At 48.0% G+C, this 17,399-nt stretch overlaps 1 protein-coding gene across 1 annotated transcript; it reads right to left on the bottom strand.

Moving 5' to 3' along the window:
• Positions 1-516: 516 nt before the first annotated feature.
• On the bottom strand, positions 517-17,399 carry GJA5 (gap junction protein alpha 5). Its single transcript, XM_036099902.2, has 2 exons — positions 17,275-17,399; positions 517-2,669 (listed from the first exon to the last, which is right to left on the bottom strand). The coding sequence occupies exon 2, from the start codon at positions 2,635-2,637 to the stop codon at positions 1,561-1,563; it is 1,077 nt and encodes a 358-aa protein (XP_035955795.1). The 5' UTR covers positions 2,638-2,669; positions 17,275-17,399; the 3' UTR covers positions 517-1,560.

Raw genomic sequence — 17,399 nt, 5'->3', positions numbered from 1 at the left:
TCTGCCAGCATCTGGAGGTGAGGACAGGAAGACACAAGTTCCTCTAAGGTTTCCTTTCCTTATTTCAGACTCCCTTCCCCTTCACCCACCCTGTCAGTGTACACACACACACACACACACACATGCATGCATGCATTTTGAAAAGTAATCATCTCCCTATTTGTCTCAGTATCCAATTCTGAGCATCCTATACCTTCATCCAAAATGGCAACCACCCATTACAGATGGACTGAACAGAGAAACCAGGCCAGTCCCTGGGAAGGCAGGGCTTTTCCGCAGTCCTCAGTCACCACTGCTTTCCAGCTGTCTCGTTAGGAGCACCAGGGAGACATAGGAATCTCTGTGCTCTTAAATGAGGCCCCTGCCAAGAGAGCTGGAGATTCCCTTACTGCTTCCATGCCCATGTTAAGCCCTCCAGGGAGAGAGAGCTCTGGGGGTTCCATAGCTGTCATCACACCTCCTCTTGGCACTCTAAGTTGGCAGTCAGAAAGGGAAATAAATAGGAGGGGAAAACAGTTTTCCAGTATTTTCTCTCTTTTTTTTATTTTTATCTTCACAGCAGAATTATTTTTTCCCAAAGGGAATCTGAGAAGCACAATGCCCTCTTTGTTTTAATAAGACCTAGGGAAATTCCAATGGCCTTCGTGGCTGGTGATCTGGTCAGGATCTGAGAGAGGATGACGGCTTCTTGGGCACTCTGGTCGATAAGGTCTTTAGGGGAGCACAGGGTGAACAGCGAAGGGAGGAAGGGATGGGATGGTTTCTATCATCGGGTTGAGCTGTAAAAGAGCCGCAGGATGACAGGTGGTGGCAGGGATTCCAGTGGAGCCTGTGTATACAGTCACTCCCTGGGGGAGCTTGCACCCCCATGGGCTAGTTGTCACCCTGGCAGAAGTAAAGGTTGCAGCATCACTAAGGTGGGACATTTGCCAGAGGTACATACCAAAGCACTTGTAAAGTTGAGGCTGCTGGTCAAGTTCCAAGGACCTCTTTTTAAGTAAGACTGGGTAGAGAGGGGGCAGCCAAGGGCAGCCCAAGGCCACCTCACCGTCACTCCAAGGTTTGACCCAGGGAGACAACAGATTCAAGAGCACATCTAATGTAAGGTCCTTGATTGATGTTCTTTATTGGCTGGGAACTTTGGGCTCTTCCTTGCAAGAAGGATGATCAGGTCAAGGAAGCCACAGAAACTTGGAGAACCCATCTGGTATGTGGCTGGTATGTAGAGAGCCATTCTATCCTTCTGGCTATCCATCCCAGGCTAGATTTACCACTGTTTCCTTTTCTTCCTCTACCCTGTTGACTGAGGATCTGAAAGCCTTCTGTGTACACTGGGTAGAGGATGGGAAGGGCCGGCAGCCTGGGTGGGTAGCCGTGTGCTGCCTGCACTCCCAGAGCCCTGGTCCTACCTTCTGGAATAAATGAGCAATGCCATTGAGACCTGAAGCCCAAAAGGAGCAGAGCAGGTATGAGAATGAGAGATGGGGTCGGCAGGGACACATCTTCCCTCTCTGAGCTTCCTCGGTTCCCACCTGGTCCTGGTTCCCCCCCACTAGAGGGTCACACTGATAGGTCATCTGACCTGGCCTTGCTGCTGGCCTTGCTGAGGCGGCGCTTGTCGCCCTGATAGCCTTGGGGCAGGCGGTGACCTGGGGAGGCTCCATTGGGTACCTCAGGCTTCTGGGCATAACGGATGTGAATGAAACCCTCCCCAGGAATTGGCTCCTGGCCTTGTACTTGCTCAGTGGCCAGGTTGTCGGTGTTCTGCTGGGAAGCCATCTTGTTACTGAAGGGATTGAAGAATTTCCCCCCAGGGCCATTCTCCAGGCACTGATTGAAGTCAGGAGGTGGTGTGCAGTTCTGGACTATGCCGGCCGAGGGGCCAGGAAGCTGACACTCAGCCATGCCCTGCCTAGACTTGACAAAGCGCTGTCTGATCTTCTTCCAGCCCAGGTGGTAGAGCTCAGCCAGGCTGAGGAAGAGGGACAGTGCAGCCACGGCCAGCATAAAGACGATGAAGACATTCTTCTCGGTGGGCCGGGATACGTAACAGTTGACGGGGTGGGGGCAGGGACTCCTGCGGCAGACATGCAGGGTGTCCAGGAAGATCCCGTAGAGGAAGTACTGGCCCACAATGAAGGCCACCTCCATGGTCGTGCGGATCAGGATGCTGCAGACATAGGTGTTGAGCAGAGTGCCCTGGAGGACAATCCTTCCATTCACTTCTTCCCAGCAGGACAGCTCTGCCTTCTCGGCCACTGGGTACTCATAAGACCCAGTGCCCCGGACCCCTTTGGCCTTCTCAGCCTCCCGCATCTTCCGCTTCTCCTGCATGCGCACCGTGTGCATGGCATGGCCCATGTACACCAGTGATGGTGTGGACACGAAGATGATCTGCAGCACCCAGTAGCGGATGTGAGAGATGGGGAAGGCTTGGTCATAGCAGACGTTCCCGCAGCCAGGCTGCATGGTATCACATTGGAAATCTGCCTGCTCATCCCCCCAGGATGACTCGGCAGCCGTGCCCAGCACCAGCATGCGGAATATGAAGAGGACGGTGAGCCAGACCTTGCCGATCACCGTGGAGTGCTTGTGTACTTCCTCCAGGAACTCTCCCAGGAAGCTCCAGTCACTCATCCTGGCTCAGCAAGAGATGGCCACCAGGACTTCTGCAAATGGGGCAGAGAGAAAAAGAGTAAAGGAGAGGGATGCTTCTGCAAAGTCTGGAGGCTCTGGGATTCCACTGATCCATTCTTTAAGAAAGTGCAACTCATGAGCCAAATTCACCTAAAAAGTTCTCTTTTTTCCAGGCCAACAAAAGTAAAAGGAAATAGAAGATTAAAATTGGTCGTGTTAGCAAGATTAGAGTGTGATTCCCACACTTGAATGGATCTAGAAATCAACTGAGGAGCGTGTTACAAGTGGGTTCTGTGCTGTTACCTGCAGAGAGTCTACTTCGAGAGGTCTGGGGCCGCCCCTGGACCCGGGATCTGCTCTGAGCAGCCTGGGTTATTCTGAGGCAGGCAGTGCAAAGACCATGCCTGGAGAAACACTGGTGAAGCGGGAGGCACACAGCACTGCTCCCTGCTCTCGTGGGTCTGGCCGTGTGCCTCACTGAGTTGGCAACCTTGTCTGTAAAATGGGGATGGAAAACAGCTGCATCAGAGTTTTGAGGGTTAAATGAGGTGAGGTACGTGATATGTTGGGAATCATAACTCAAATGTTCCATATGTTTGAATGGCCGTCAGGTGAAAAAGAATTACTTTGGCTTCAGAAGGCGGAACTGGGCAAAGAGGAAGGAGTGAGGGTGGGGGTGGCGAGTCTGGCCTCTCAGAACGCATCCTCTAACCTTCAGAACTGTCCCCAGCTGTATCAGGAGATGGCGAACAAAAAGGTATGGGGCCACACCAGCTCTGGGTGCTGTGAATGAGTGCTCAGGTTCCCGCAGCTGGGAGGCACCTGGCAATGCCAATCTCCCACACCTCAGTGCAGTGCAGCCATTCCAGGGGTACGGCTCTTTGTCCTCCTGCAGAAGGTCCCCATGCACATCCCTGCTCATCCAGAATAAATGCCCCAAACCATTATGTCCCACACAGAACCTTCTCTCAGCAGGCCCTTTCCTGCTTCTTCAACCTCATTTCCTGTCTTCCCCATTCATTCCTTTTGTTCTGCCATGTCACATCCTGGGAGATTCCCAGACGCCCTCTTCCCAGCCACCTCCTACATGCCCCCTCGCCCTTAGCTAAATGCTTATTAATCCTCAAAACTTAACCCAGTTATGGCTCCCTCCAGCCCTCCCTGCTCCTTCAAGCTGAGCCTCTTCAGCTCCTGTGGTGGCCCTAGGGACACTCGGTTCCCTCCTAGAACTTGCCTTCTTGTTTTGCCGCCCTCTGCCTGTCTGTGTTCTCCTAGTAGGGACTCCTTGAGAACAGAGATTGCCTTTTCCTCTGTATCATCATTACCTGGCCCAGAGCCTGGCCTGGAATGCGTGCTTAGTAAATCTTAGTCGAGTGAATGAAGGGTGGCAAACTCTGGTATGGGAAATCAGTTCCCTATTCCTTGCCTGCATCCCATTAGCAGGGTGAAAAGACCAGATTTCACTTTCTCAGTCTCCACTGCAGTTAGATCTGGTCAGCCAGGTATGGTGAGAGTCTAATGTAGAGGGAGTGCTCTAGAAACAGTTTTTCCAGCCCCCAGTAAATGGAAAGAGCCTCACTGGAGGTCCCCCCCACCCCCCCACCCCCACTACTTCCTGCCAGTGGACAGGGCTATTTGAGCCAAGATGTCTGAAGCTGTCCAGAGAGTCTCAGAAATGCCAACCAATGGCCTGAAGCCTCTGAATCAGCTCTTGCATCTTCTACCTCCAGAATTCTTATTTGATGAGCAATAAATGTCCTTATGGCTTAAGCCTCTAACCAATCTTAATCAACAGAATGACAAAAAATAAAAATAAAAAAAGAAAGAGAGAGAACTGAACATAAATATTCCCTTCTTGTAATCATAAAACCTCAAATCTAATGAGATCTTGGAGATTGTCAAGTTCAAACCTTGACCTTCACATCTTTGCTGCCAATATGCCCCTGGTTCCTATCTGAACATTCTTTATGCAAATGAGGAAGGACAGGGTGGAGTGCCATATTTCATGGTGCAGGCTTCCTTGACTCCTGAGTTGATACCTTGACAGAGACCAGCCTCCTGGCCCTGTCTTCTCCCAGGCCCCCATTCCCCAACCCTGAGAGTCCACACATGAGTGGAAAGGGCCTTATCTCTGTCCCCTTCCATATCGAAGACTCATCCAGGTCTTGAGGCCTTTCCTCTGGTTTGTGATCAGACACATGCCCTTTCCCTTAGGTAGTGAAGGGTCCCCCTCCCTTAACCTCCAAATGTGGAAAATCGTGGAGCATTGGCTCAAAAGGAAAATGGCTGATTAGATAAGAGTTCGAATGGTCTGTCATCTCTTCTAGGCACGTGCATAGTGTTCAGCACCTTCAGGGTCATCCACACACGTGCAGGGACCAGGATGTGCTGAGTGTCTGAGAGAGGGGAGGGGAGAAGGGGAGGGAGAGAAAGGGAGAAGAGAAGCAAAAAGAGGGAAAAGACAAGCGGGAGTTGAGAATGGAAAAAAGAGAGACCATGTAGTTGTTAAGAGAATACAGTTTGGGGGTAGCTAAGTGGAGTTCAAATCTCTATTAATATCGCTGAGCTTGGAGTGCTCGCTTCGGCAGCACATATACTAAACTATCGCTGAGCTTGGAGAAGCTCCTGGACCTGTATCTCGATTTCCCTATCTGCAAAATGAGGATACTGTTACTTAGCTCATGCAGTGTTATGAGGTGATGCATAAAAAGCACTTAGCACAGTGCTCAGCATATAAGAACTAAAGAATAAAAGGCAGCCTTTACTAGCAAGGAAAGTGGCAGGGGAGGACAGGAACGGAGAAAGAGGGAGAGAGAGAGAAAGTAGAGAGAAGTGCATTACAAAGAAGAGAGAAACACATGGAAGAGCAGAAGAGGAGAAAGTGAAAGGGAAACAGAAATGGAAATAAAAAAGAAACAAAAAGAAAAAAGGGAAACAAATGTCATATTCTTCCAAAATTTGGGGCAAGTTTTCCAAACTGTCCTCAATCCCTGAAGACTTTTCCCTTGATCTTCTGACTCTGCCACTCATTCCTTGCAAGTCCCCCAGGAGGTCTAAAAATAGGGCCAGGCAAAGAATGTGACGCTTTGGTCTGGTCTGCCAAGACGGCTGACCCCTTCACTTGTGGTGCAAGGAATCCCACCTGGAAGAAGGAAAGCACGGGTACAAAAAAGGAACATCGTGGAAGAGGAGAAAGACAGTGACGTCAGATAGGCTGCTTCATGGGGAGGGAACAAGAGAGACTAGCGGATGGGGTGGGGGTGAGGCAGACCCTGAGCACCCTGGTGGCAGCAAATAGGGCACAGGACAAGTCTCATTTGTGACTTCCTGGATGACCCAGGCGAGGTCAGAGAAACTTAAAATTGCTACCATGTACCAGCTGCTCAGTTTATAATGTGAAAGTCAGTTTCCCAGCTACACTGGGTCCCTTCGGGTCCCCCACAACCTCAGCCAAAGAAATATGTAGATTAGATACCCATTGAGTTTACTGGGCGTAGAGCATATAAAATGCTTTGTAGATTATTATCCATTTCTTGGCAGGAAGTGTGTTAGGAGGGGCAGAGGAAGCTGCCCGTGCCATGAAAAAATTCTATGAAATACAATGCTAATGTTATACCTCACTGCTTTAGCTGTGATCTTCACTGGCTTCCTACTGCTTATAAAGTTGAGACTCTTTAACTTCTACTTGAGATCCTCCACAGCACAGCTTCATCCTATCTTCTTCCCCGTTCCTCTCACATACGCCATACTTAGGCTACATGACTCCCCATACACGTGTACATAGCCCACACCTTCTCACCTCTTTGTCTTAGCTCCTCATACCCCTTCTACCTACAAAGTCCTTCTTCCCTTTCATTCATCCATTTAATATGAGTGGTTACCAGGTATCATGCAAGGCACTGAAGACACAGCAGTTAAAAAAACAAACAGGGATGCTTGGGTGGCTCAGTCAGTTAAGTGTCTGCCTTCGGCTCAGGTCATGATCCCAGGGCCCTGGGATCGAGCCCCGCATCAGGCTCCTTGCTCAGCGGGGAGTCTGCTTCTCCCTCTGCCTGCCGCTCCCCCTGTCTGTGCTTTCTCTCTCTCTCTCTCTCTCTCTCTCTGACAAATAAATAAATTAAATCTTAAAAAAAAAAAAAAAGAGTCCCTGACTTTACTGAACTTGACTGCCTTTATATCCCTTAACAAAGGGGAGATATCAAATACATGGCAATAAAGCATGATGTGGGTTAACATTAAGGAAGTGCTATGGGAATACACAGCAGGAGGTTGACTCTGGCTTAGGGGATTGGGCCTCATTAGGTCAGGGCCCTCTAAGGAGCCCTGAGTAATTGAATTCTACAGCCTTTTGCAACTGATACAAGTTCTGAAATCCCCACGACAAAAGAGATGGTCCCTAGAACCCGGATGAGGACATCCCCACTCTGTAGTTTCTTCACTCCAAAACCTTCAGCATCTTCTTTCAACGTGTCATATCCTGGGACAAAACATTTGGAAGAGTCATCAAGGGACTTGTTTGGTAATAGTGACATGGTGCTTGGATAAGAGGGAAAGGGCCAAAAGAAGGCTTTGTGTATAGTGAGCATGGATCATTTTATTCCCTTGTTTTGTGTATTATATGACTACAAATAAAATTCAGGTACCTACATTTCCAATCCAATGTTACCATTGTTGCCTCCCTACACAGCCAAAGTTTTCCAAGAAAACCAACTTAGAGCAACCTAGGTTAACATAAACTCATAGTTAGTACCTCCTCCTCTGACCCCACAGATCTAGGTAGAAGTGGAGAAGTCTTTTCTCAAATTGATCTCAGCCCATTTTGAAGTCTCCTGAGCAATAAAGACTCCAAATTACTGTTCAGCATGTAGGATACATTCACACTTATATGTTGCCTTACACTGCTTTTCCAAAATTTTCTTTCTATCAGCCAACCCACAAGTACTTTTTTGAGTCCCTGCTATGTGCCTACCACTATTCTGGGTACTGAAAATAATATCTAAGGGGCACCAGACCTGGCACATATTATGCATTCAATGATATCTGTTGAATTAATAAAACCAGGCATGATTCCTGCCCTCAAGGATTTAACAGCTTTTCCCTTCAAATGAGTAATAGACTTCTCAAAGTCAAAAGCCCTGTCTTCTACTTTGTATTCTTATTGCATTAGGTTCTCACATTAGGTACATAATAAATGTTTCCTTAATGATGGAAAAAAATGTTTGATCTAGAAGTAAGATTACAAAGTGATCTAGGGAGGCTTAAATCTTCCTTCTTAAGTCCAGCGATAAAAGAGAAAACCTTACAGGGGCACCTGGGTGCCTCAGTCAGTGTGGCATCTGACTACTGATTGCAGCTCAGGTCATGATCTCAGGGTTGTGAGATGGAGCCTGTGTCAGGGTCTATGCTATGTGTGGAGCCTGCTTAAGCTTCTCTCCCTCTCCCTCTGCCCCAGCTCTCTTTCTCTCTCACCCCCTCTCTAGAAAAAAATAATAAATAAAACCTTATACAGTTCAAGATGTGCTTCTCCTCCCTTCTCTTGCTGACTCCAAGAGGGTGGGACCATATTTGTTTCGTTCATGACTGACTACCTTCAGGACATATAGACACTCAATTTTTATTGTTGAATGGAGGAATCCTCATAACCACTTTGTGGGGTGATGGTTATCGCCTCCGTTTTACGGAGAAGGAGACATCTACAGAAGGTAAGAGATTTACTCAAAGAAATGAAGACAAGTGGAGTTAGAACCTAGACCACTCCATGGTTTCTGATCAAGTTTGGTGCACACCAGAAAGTTTCCCTCCATCTTCCTTCTAAGATTGGAGCCCATCAGTTCTTATGTCTCTCCACTTTGGAACTTCAAAAGCTCCTTTGCACCATGGGGCAGGGAGTTATTTGAGACATGACGGCCATTTAGTGATAAAGCCTGGGGTCAGCTTTTAAGCAATCAAGGAAATATTTATGATGCTCCCTTGATGTGACCAGCACTGGGTGGGGTGCTGAGGGGATTATGGGAAAGTACAATTCAGTTCACCTTCACAAACACTTACTGAGTGTCTGCTTATGCAGCAGAAGTTAGGGATCCAAAGATCAGTAAGACTCCATGTTAAAGGCACTCACTGTCCACTGGGGAGGGTATGTGCTCTGGTGAGCGCTGTGAATTGTGCAAGACTGTTGAATCTCAGATCTGTACCTCTGAAACAAATAATGCAATATATGTTAAGAAAGAAAAAAAGAAGAAGAAGAATGTAGCAGGAGGGGAAGAATGAAGGGGGGGAAATCGGAGGGGGAGAAGAACCATGAGAGATGATGGACTCTGAAAAACAAACTGAGGGTTCTAGAGGGGAGGGGGGTGGGAGGATGGGTTAGCCTGGTGATGGGTATTGAGGAGGGCACGTTCTGCATGGAGCACTGGGTGTTATGCACAAACAATGAATCATGGAACACTATATCTAAAACTAATGATGTAATGTATGGGGATTAACGTAACAAAAAAATTTTTAAAAAGAAAAAAGAAAAAAAATAAATAAAGGAACTCACTGTCCAGTGAGGGGTACAAACACAACTAAATGTGCAAATATACTGGGCTTCCCCGAAGAGACAACCCTTGAGTAGGAGTTAGGGGGAGGTGAAGCTTGCAGAGGTGAGGAGTGGGGGAAGAGGGGAGGTACGGGAGAGATGGGGGCGTTCCAGACAAAGGCAACCACATGAACAAATCCACCAAGTGAAAACCAGCATGGTTTTAGAGGACAATGAGCCGAACAGGGAGGTAGTCTGCAGAATAGGCAGAGGCAGGTTATGGAGGGCTTTGGAGGCCATGCCTCGGAGTTTAGAGTAGTTCTCAACCCCTACAACAGACCATGTTCAGTACATGACTTGTTCCTATGGGCAGACCCTAATGGGACACAGTCCTCAAATGGGGTGGGGACATAAAGCACTGCACAGTCAATAATCACTCTGCTTGTGGCAGTCCTTTAGTAGTGGCTGCAGCACAAACTAGGTAGGCCGCTGGTGACAGGTGCCACCCAGCAGACTGCTAAAATAGCACCCTGTCTCTCCTGCTCAAGAAAGCATATTGCAAGGGAGCAAGAAGCTACCATAGGGATACATTGAAAATTCTTTTCCTTCTATTGATTCTAATTCTGTCCTCTGGAGCCACACATAACAGCCTTTCTAATTTCTGTGTCCCCCACCCCCACCCTAAGTCAGCAGCTGGGCCTCGGACTGAACTGTAAAACCACTGGGGTTTCAAATACATAATGAGAATTATTTGCTCTACTGGCTGTGTATTATCTCTCCAACCTTACCCTGAGCTCCGTGAAGACAAGGCCCATATCTGTTCATCATTGTGTCCTCCTCCTAAGGTCCCCTGCCCCCTCTTCCCTCTTAGTGCTTAAGATTGTGCCTTGCACCCAGTAGGTTGATTCGTGCACTTTTAAAAATCAACAACAGTAAATGAATTACAGCGTTCAGCTCACTCAAAACACCTAATGCCAGTAGAGGGGCTCCCTGGGAAGTGACCTTGGGGCACCTACCTGCACAATGACAGTGGTGACCAGAACACCAGGGAGACAGAAGCCGCTGAGCCTTCCTTCTGCCGGTGACAGAGCCCTCGGCTCAGCCGAGCAGGACTGGATGGATCTAGAGCAGAGATGCAATCGCTCACCGTGGACTATTTCTTCTCCTCCCCACAGATCACTGGGGCGCTCGCTCAAGTTTGTCAGAATTAGATTATAAGACCACTCCACAGAGTCTGAGTCTAATTCTGGACAATGACACATGTTCTGTACATTATCTAACAGATCTCTGCTTCTCAGTAAACGTTGTTATTCGCAGTAATAATAACAGCCCTCTGGGCCCACGCTGCAATTCGGCTCATCACACAGTGGAATGTGGCACACAGCAGGGGTGACTTGCTTCCCAATTAAGAGAATTCTGTTGTAAAAGGACCGGAAGGGCCTCACTTAAAGGATCCTTGACACAGTACCAGGTCAGCGCAGCTCAGTTCAGAAAGTGCTTATTGAGCTCCTGGGCTATGCCAGACATCAGAGGTGGCTTTATAAAGTAAAGCACCAGGTATAACATCATCTCAGAACTCTTTTGTACCTTATTCATTAATACACGTCTTTCTGATTTCCCCTTCCCCCAGTAGTTTCTCACTAAAATGGAGAGATACAGGGAGGATTGCATAAGAAAGTGGTCTTGATCTTCAGCTACTTCAGCAATCTTTGTCATCCTTGGAGATTCTCAGCTCCATTTTCTAGTTTACCTAAAGCCACACAACAAGAAACTCTGAATCTAGGTGATAATGATAATAATAAAATTAAGTTATTGAGACCTTTCTATGTGCCAGACATTCTGCAAGTTTCTTGATATATTTTTTCTCATTTAATTATCCCAACAACTTGAGCAAGTAGGGATCATCCCCGTCCCCTTTATACGGGGCTCAGGGAGGTTGACTGAGCAACGTACACTCGAAGGGGACTTGCTGGTAAGTGGTGGAGTTGACACCAAACCCAGCTCTGGTCTTCTCTGACAGCAATACGCCTGCCTTAACAACTGTGCTGGATCCCATCTGAATCACCTAAAGTTCCTTTCTTTAAAAACCCTTACCAGTCCGAGGCTGGCCACTTTGACGTCAGGTGAGTGCTGCAGGAAGGTTTTCAAAGTGACTGTTAGAACTGGGAGTTGATTTGTAAGTGCTTGGGGGTAATTCTCACATTTAGAATTTCCACTCTTCTCCTGACTGAGGTTTGGGGTAGCCTCTTCAACCTCAGGGGAAACAACCAGGCAGCTAATACAGCTACAGCTATTGAGCTAGGCCGTGTGGGCAACTTTCTCAGAAGTCTGGGGCAGGGCTTCCACCCCTGAACCTTAATCACTGAAGAGAGGAGAGGAAAACAGAGATGAGAGAGAAGCAGGAGACAGATGGAGGAGATGAAGTGTCACTTGAGTTTTTCCTTTGACTCCAGCCAATGGCAGATAATTAACCTCTCTTTTAATTTTATTATTTTATTCTAGCAAGGACAGAGTGGTCCGCTCAGAAACACTCTGCTGGGAGACAGTTGTTTCAAAGCCAAGGAGGTGGAAGGGAGGAAAGTGGAGAAGGAGAATTATGCTGGGATAAGTTATTTTCTTATTAAATTGTTGGAAGAAGAAATATTTATAAGAGGTGGGTGGGAGGTGGTGGCAAATGGAGATATTTGATTACAATGAAATATTAGGAGGTCTTTATTAATTACTCCCAAAAGGTTGACTAGAACCTATGCAGTTATTAATGAAAATTATACTTATGAGGCACTTAGGTTTCTTTATTATTTCCACCATTTGTCATAGATTCATAGTATGGCAGAGCTGAAAGGAATCTAGACATCAATCAAAATCAATCCCTTATTTTTATACAAGCTGAAGACCAGGGTCCAGAGAAGTTAAGTAATAGTGATAGCAGATACCACTAAGTTGAGTGTTTTCCATGTGTGAAGCATTTTACAACTATACTTTTAACCTTTATATTAATTCTGCTAGGAAAGTAGTTATTATCTCATTTTACAGCTGAGAAAACTGAGGCTCAGAGGTAGCAAATGCTGCATAAGGGACCTGCAGCTGGTCTGCCTGACTCCAAAGCCTACCTTCCCGCTGTGTTTCTAAAAGGGAAAGAAAATCAAAGAGACCCTAGCCCTGACAACTGGTAACAAACCTGTGACTGGAACTCTGTCCAGTCTCTGAATTCCCCGAGCAGGGCTTTTCCTCTCCCGTAAGAGGCCCAGGGTTTTTCCTTTGAGCCCCTGGCTTCTTGGCTGGCCATCTCTTGCCTATGCTGTCCCTAGAATTAATGATTCCATCGAAGCCCTCAGCCCACAGTGGTCAGGATTCCCAGACTCTTCAGCATCTGCCACCATTTGGCCAGAATTCACATATAGAAAGTTATTTCCTTTTTTAGCCACTAAGTGCTCTTGGCTGCAGCCGTGTCTAGTGCTGGGTTTTCGGCTGGCCAAACAACAGGCTCTGGTGTTCCATTGATGTCAAATCATAACAAGAACAACTGAAACAAAAATAGGAGGTGGGCCTCGTGTTTCCTAAAGAGTAGTGGGATTCGAACCCTGCCTCCACTCTCCAGTTGTGTGTCCTTAGGCAAGTCACTCAGCCTGTCCGTTTCCTCCTCATCTGAAAAAAGGGAATGTTTACTCATGGGGATTCAACAGTCTGCGGACGTGTGGAAGCGCCTCAAACGGTATCTGGCACGTAGTAGACACACAATCAGGTTAGTTCCTTGTTTTCTTTTCTGACATTTCCAGTAAAGACTCCTCTCAAGCATGAGCCAACTAGCCAACCTGATACAGAATTTGGCAGTGCAGCAGCTGGTTAGAGTAACCCAACAAGGATGCTCACGGGGCACCGGGTGGGGAAGGTGAGGAAAACACGGGCCATGGGAAGGATATCAATTTCTCTGTCCGTTCGTTATTTCACTAGACCCTTGGGGGGCAAGCATGGAGAAGAAAGGAGGTACAGGGTCCCACTGAGATCAGGCCCCTCTCATTCTTATAATTGGTTCACCCTAGTTCCGGACTTTTCTTTAAGTCAAACCTTTGGGCCTGGAGATGGGCTCCGTATGAATCCACATTATAAAATGTGTGCTTCATGTAATTCCTGCCTTCTGAAAAGCTGCAGCACTTTTGAATCTGATCACCAACCAATCCAAAGGCACATCCACAGGGTAGGTTTGAAGCTGGCTCAGTTCTACTTGGAAAAGAAATCGGTGACCTGTGGAGAAGGGCCATCCCGACCCCTAACCACATCCGCCCTCTCCTGAAGTTCTGAATCATGAAGATCCCCGGACGGATTAAGATCCTGGAAGTTATCTGTGAACAAGAGCCTTGAAAGAGAGGCTCTTTTGAGTCCCAGCTGTTTCTCCGTGACTCTAGATGAGACATTCCCCACCCTGAGCCTCAGTTTGCTTGCATGTAAAAGAAAGCAGTTGAGCTGGATGTTTGCTAAGTTAGAACATCTGGGGAGTTTGTGACTTGACTTGACCAATTGCGATAGTATGGCAAATTAGTGGCAAAGCCAAAAAGCAAAGCTAGATTTTCTGACCCCCAGCTTAGAGGTCAGCAAAAGTAGTCCCAGAAAAAAAAAAATCTGTGGTCATAAAAACCAAGCAGTACTTTCTCAGAATTACATGTCATGGTGAGACTTCACTGTGGGAAGGCTTTTACATCAAACGAGAGGTAGTTCATAGAAATGGGCTGAGGACCAGGTAACCTGGATTCCACCCTATTGTTCTATTGCTCATTGAGCACTTAATATATAATAGCCATTTTAAATACAGTTTCCCCCACCATCCAAAAAAGTAGAGTATTCCTATGAAACCATTTGTAAGCCAAAATGGCGTAAAGCAAAGAAGCAACGACCATTTCATAAAAGTGAAAATCCTCTTTCAGATTTCCATCAGTGAAAACAGGGACTATAATGTAGGTCTTTTGTGAAAGTCCTGAGGGGCACCTGGGTGGCTCAGTCGGTTAAGCGTCAGCTCAGGTCATGATCCCAGGGTCCCAGGATTGAGCCCCATGTCAGGGGAGCCCTATGTCCTGATTGAGCCCCATGTCGGGCTCCCTGCTTGGCGGGGAGCTTGCTTTTCCCTCTGCCTCTGCCCCTCCCCCCACTGTGCACACACTCTCTCTCTCTCAAATAAATAAGTAAAATCTTTAAAAAAAAAAAGTGAAGTGGCATAAAGCACATGTTGGATAGTGGGGAAATATGTACATTATTTTATTTAATCGTCACAAAACCTTACAAGGAAGGCATTTATTACCCTCTTGGCAGATGAAGAAACTGAGGCTCAGAGACATTAAAGAATTTGCCCCAGGTCACACAGCTGAAATCCTAACCCAAATGTTGACTCCAGATGCCCAGGCTCTTCCTTCGGCCCAATCCCTGAATTAAACTCTAAGATCCCTCTATGCTATTTCAATACCTCTGATTCTGAGAGCTCCTTACTCCCTTATGAAAGTGAGTGGATCGTTGAAGGCTGAATTTTTTTTTTTTTTGCCCATGATTTGCTAATATCCAGAAACAACTGAATCACAAAGTGACATCAAGCTGTCATTCTCCAAGAATCCATAGCTTCTGACTATAGAAAGGGAATCAGTTTCTTTTCTAGGAGATTTGAAGCTTTCCTGGAAAAATGGGCGTCTCTCCCCTTTGGTCAGCTTAATCCTTGAGCCCAAGGTGGGGCCAGCTGGCCCAGAGCCTGCTAGAGTCCCAGGTGGGTGAGGTCTTCCCTGAGGCAGGGGGCAGAGCCTGGGCCTTGGGTCTCGCTGGCCTGAGGACTGCACGTCTCCCGACTGATCCAGGCAGACAGGCTCCCTGTTCTGCCTTCACTGGCTACACTGGGATCAGCCAGTCCCCAGGAAGCCAGGCTGCACTGTGGTAGCCCTGCTGGCTGCCAGAGCCCAGAACCCTCCACTGCACGCACCCCCAACAGCCAGCAGAGACGATGAGGGGCAGGTGGGCAAGTGAGTGTTCCTGCCAGAAAACCAGATCGTGGAGATACTTAAATGGAAGAAGCAGGGAGGCCTGGGGCTAAATGGAGGCTCAGAAAACACAGCTGAGGACGGAAGTCAGAAGGGGCCTAGGTATGAGTGAGCAGAGCAGGATGTTCTCCCAACCAAACTAAACTGACTCACTGTGTCATCCCTCATGGGTCACTTTCCTTTGCTAGGCGTTGTTTTCCCCACTAGTGGAAGAAGTGGACAGGCAATCTAACAGACCTCTTCCAGTCCTAATGGCCTAGGACTTTTGGTCGGGATAAGGAGAGGGGACAGGAGTGAGGCAGCTAGGGGACAAGAACAACAACCGGTTTCAAGAGCCCAGCAAGAACATCCATGGGGTTCTAAGGCAGTGGCAAAGCAGGGCAACATGACAGTGTTACTGCTGTGGCTCGATGAACTTCATGTGTCTGGGTGCAGGGATGGCCAGAGGGTACCAGTCTGGAAGCCAGGGAACACAGCTCTGGGTTTCCTCTGCCGTGAGCACTGTGGTCAGGGGACTGCTCCTTGGCAGCTGCTGAGTGAGGTAAAGACGAGGTGGGACGGCCAGGGGAGCAGGCTCCAAAGAGCTCTGCTGCCCTGGGGAAACTGCCGGAAGGTGGCAAGTTCAGAGCTGTCCCTAGAGAGCAGTGAATCAGGTTCTTGGGCTGAGCTAGGGCTCTGGAGGCTTTGGGTGGAAAAGATGAGGGCCCGCTGATATGAAAGTCAGGCTGGGGTGCCTATAAGTACCAGCTCGTGTCCCCAGTGGTGAGCCATGCCACCTGGCAAATGAGGATGCTACACCTCCACATACTGGCTTTTGTCTTCTCTCCAGTTTTGCTATATTTCTCCTGGGTCTCCTGACTCCCCGTCCAGTGCTCCTCACTCTGCCCTTCCTTTCCTCCAGCCAGTCAGACCCAATGTGCCAAGCCTTGTGAGACGCTGAGGAGGAAAAACCAGGAATCCCTCCATTATGACAGCATACTGGGAGGGGGAATCGAGTTAAAAGTGAGCAAGGGCATAGTACAGATGTAAAATCCTTGTGATGAGCTTCCCTTTTTCATGATTCTGAGGTATATTTGAGCCTAAGGAATCATAACCTTGTACAATGTTACTGCTGAATGGAACTGGAGGGATTCTTCTACTTCAAACCCCTCATTTTCTTCCTTTCTTTTTTAAAGTAGACTCCACCCTGGAGCAGACATGGCCCTGAGATCAAGACCTGAGCCAAGATCAAGAGTGGCACGCTTAACCAATTGAGCCACCCAGGCACCCCGCAAACCCCTCATTTTCTAGATGAGGGAACTGAGGCCCAGAACAGGGAAGTGTCTGGCCCAAGGACACACAGCCACTCAGGGCACAAGAACCCAGATGTCTCAACCCCCAAGTCTGGGTTCTTTCGCCACATGCTCAGAAGAGAGGTCAAGGAGCTGACAGAAACCTTTGTGCCCTGCGGCCATCTACCTCACCCTGTACCCAGGAGGAAAGGGGACCTTCAGTGGACACCTCTCCCCACTTCCACTCTGGGTCTTCACTAGCCTCTTTCCTCTGACAGCGACAGCGAGTGGCAGGCCAGACTGCTCGCAGCGCACAGCGGGGACATGATACTCTGCAGGAAACTTAAGCAGGGAATATTTTTAAACCACCCAACATGCCGTAGGGGGGAAAAAATCAAAACACTCCCCTGGATGCTGCGGAAAGCAGTTCAAAAAAGATTCCAAGCCTAGAGGAAGCACCGTAAAACAGTGATGGTTTTTGTTTGTAAAGGACCAATTTCATCTTAACCAAAGTTCTTGGAAATGAATCGCTGAGCTGCTTGGAAGATGCCCCTGGAGGGCAGCCACTCTGCCAGAGGTAGACCAACTCCAAGGGCCCTCCACTCACATTTCTACAGCTCCTTACAAATCAAGTGAGTAATTTATCTGCTGCTTCACAACGATCCTCCTCCGTATATCCCAACCTCACCATCGCAGGGACTAGTGATGGGGTAGGGAATAAGCCCCCAGGTACAGAGAAGGAGCTTTGTTGTTGTCCAGCCTGGAACTCAAGGCTCTCTCTTCTGGCTCCTTCCCATCAACTGGTAGTTTCATCTCTTAAAAGCCAGGCTATCCTTACCTTCTCCCGGGTCCTCCTCTCTGGAATTTCACGGGCTTCCCGGTCCTGGGTTCCTGGCTGCCTCCTCTGCTGCCCAGTCTTCCCCGCTCTCACTCAGCCTGTCAGTTGCTCTCCCACCCCCTTTT

Source organism: Halichoerus grypus, chromosome 5 (assembly GCF_964656455.1).
Source record: "Halichoerus grypus chromosome 5, mHalGry1.hap1.1, whole genome shotgun sequence".
NCBI classification, from domain to species: domain Eukaryota; kingdom Metazoa; phylum Chordata; class Mammalia; order Carnivora; family Phocidae; genus Halichoerus; species Halichoerus grypus.
Note: the sequence above shows the minus strand (reverse complement) of the source record. Positions and strands in the feature narration are given on the sequence as shown.

What these genes read in the sequence shown, in the direction of transcription:
- GJA5 (XM_036099902.2), bottom strand. Translation starts at nt 2,637, where the DNA reads ATGAGTGACTGGAGCTTCCTGGGAGAGTTCCTGGAGGAAGTACACAAG.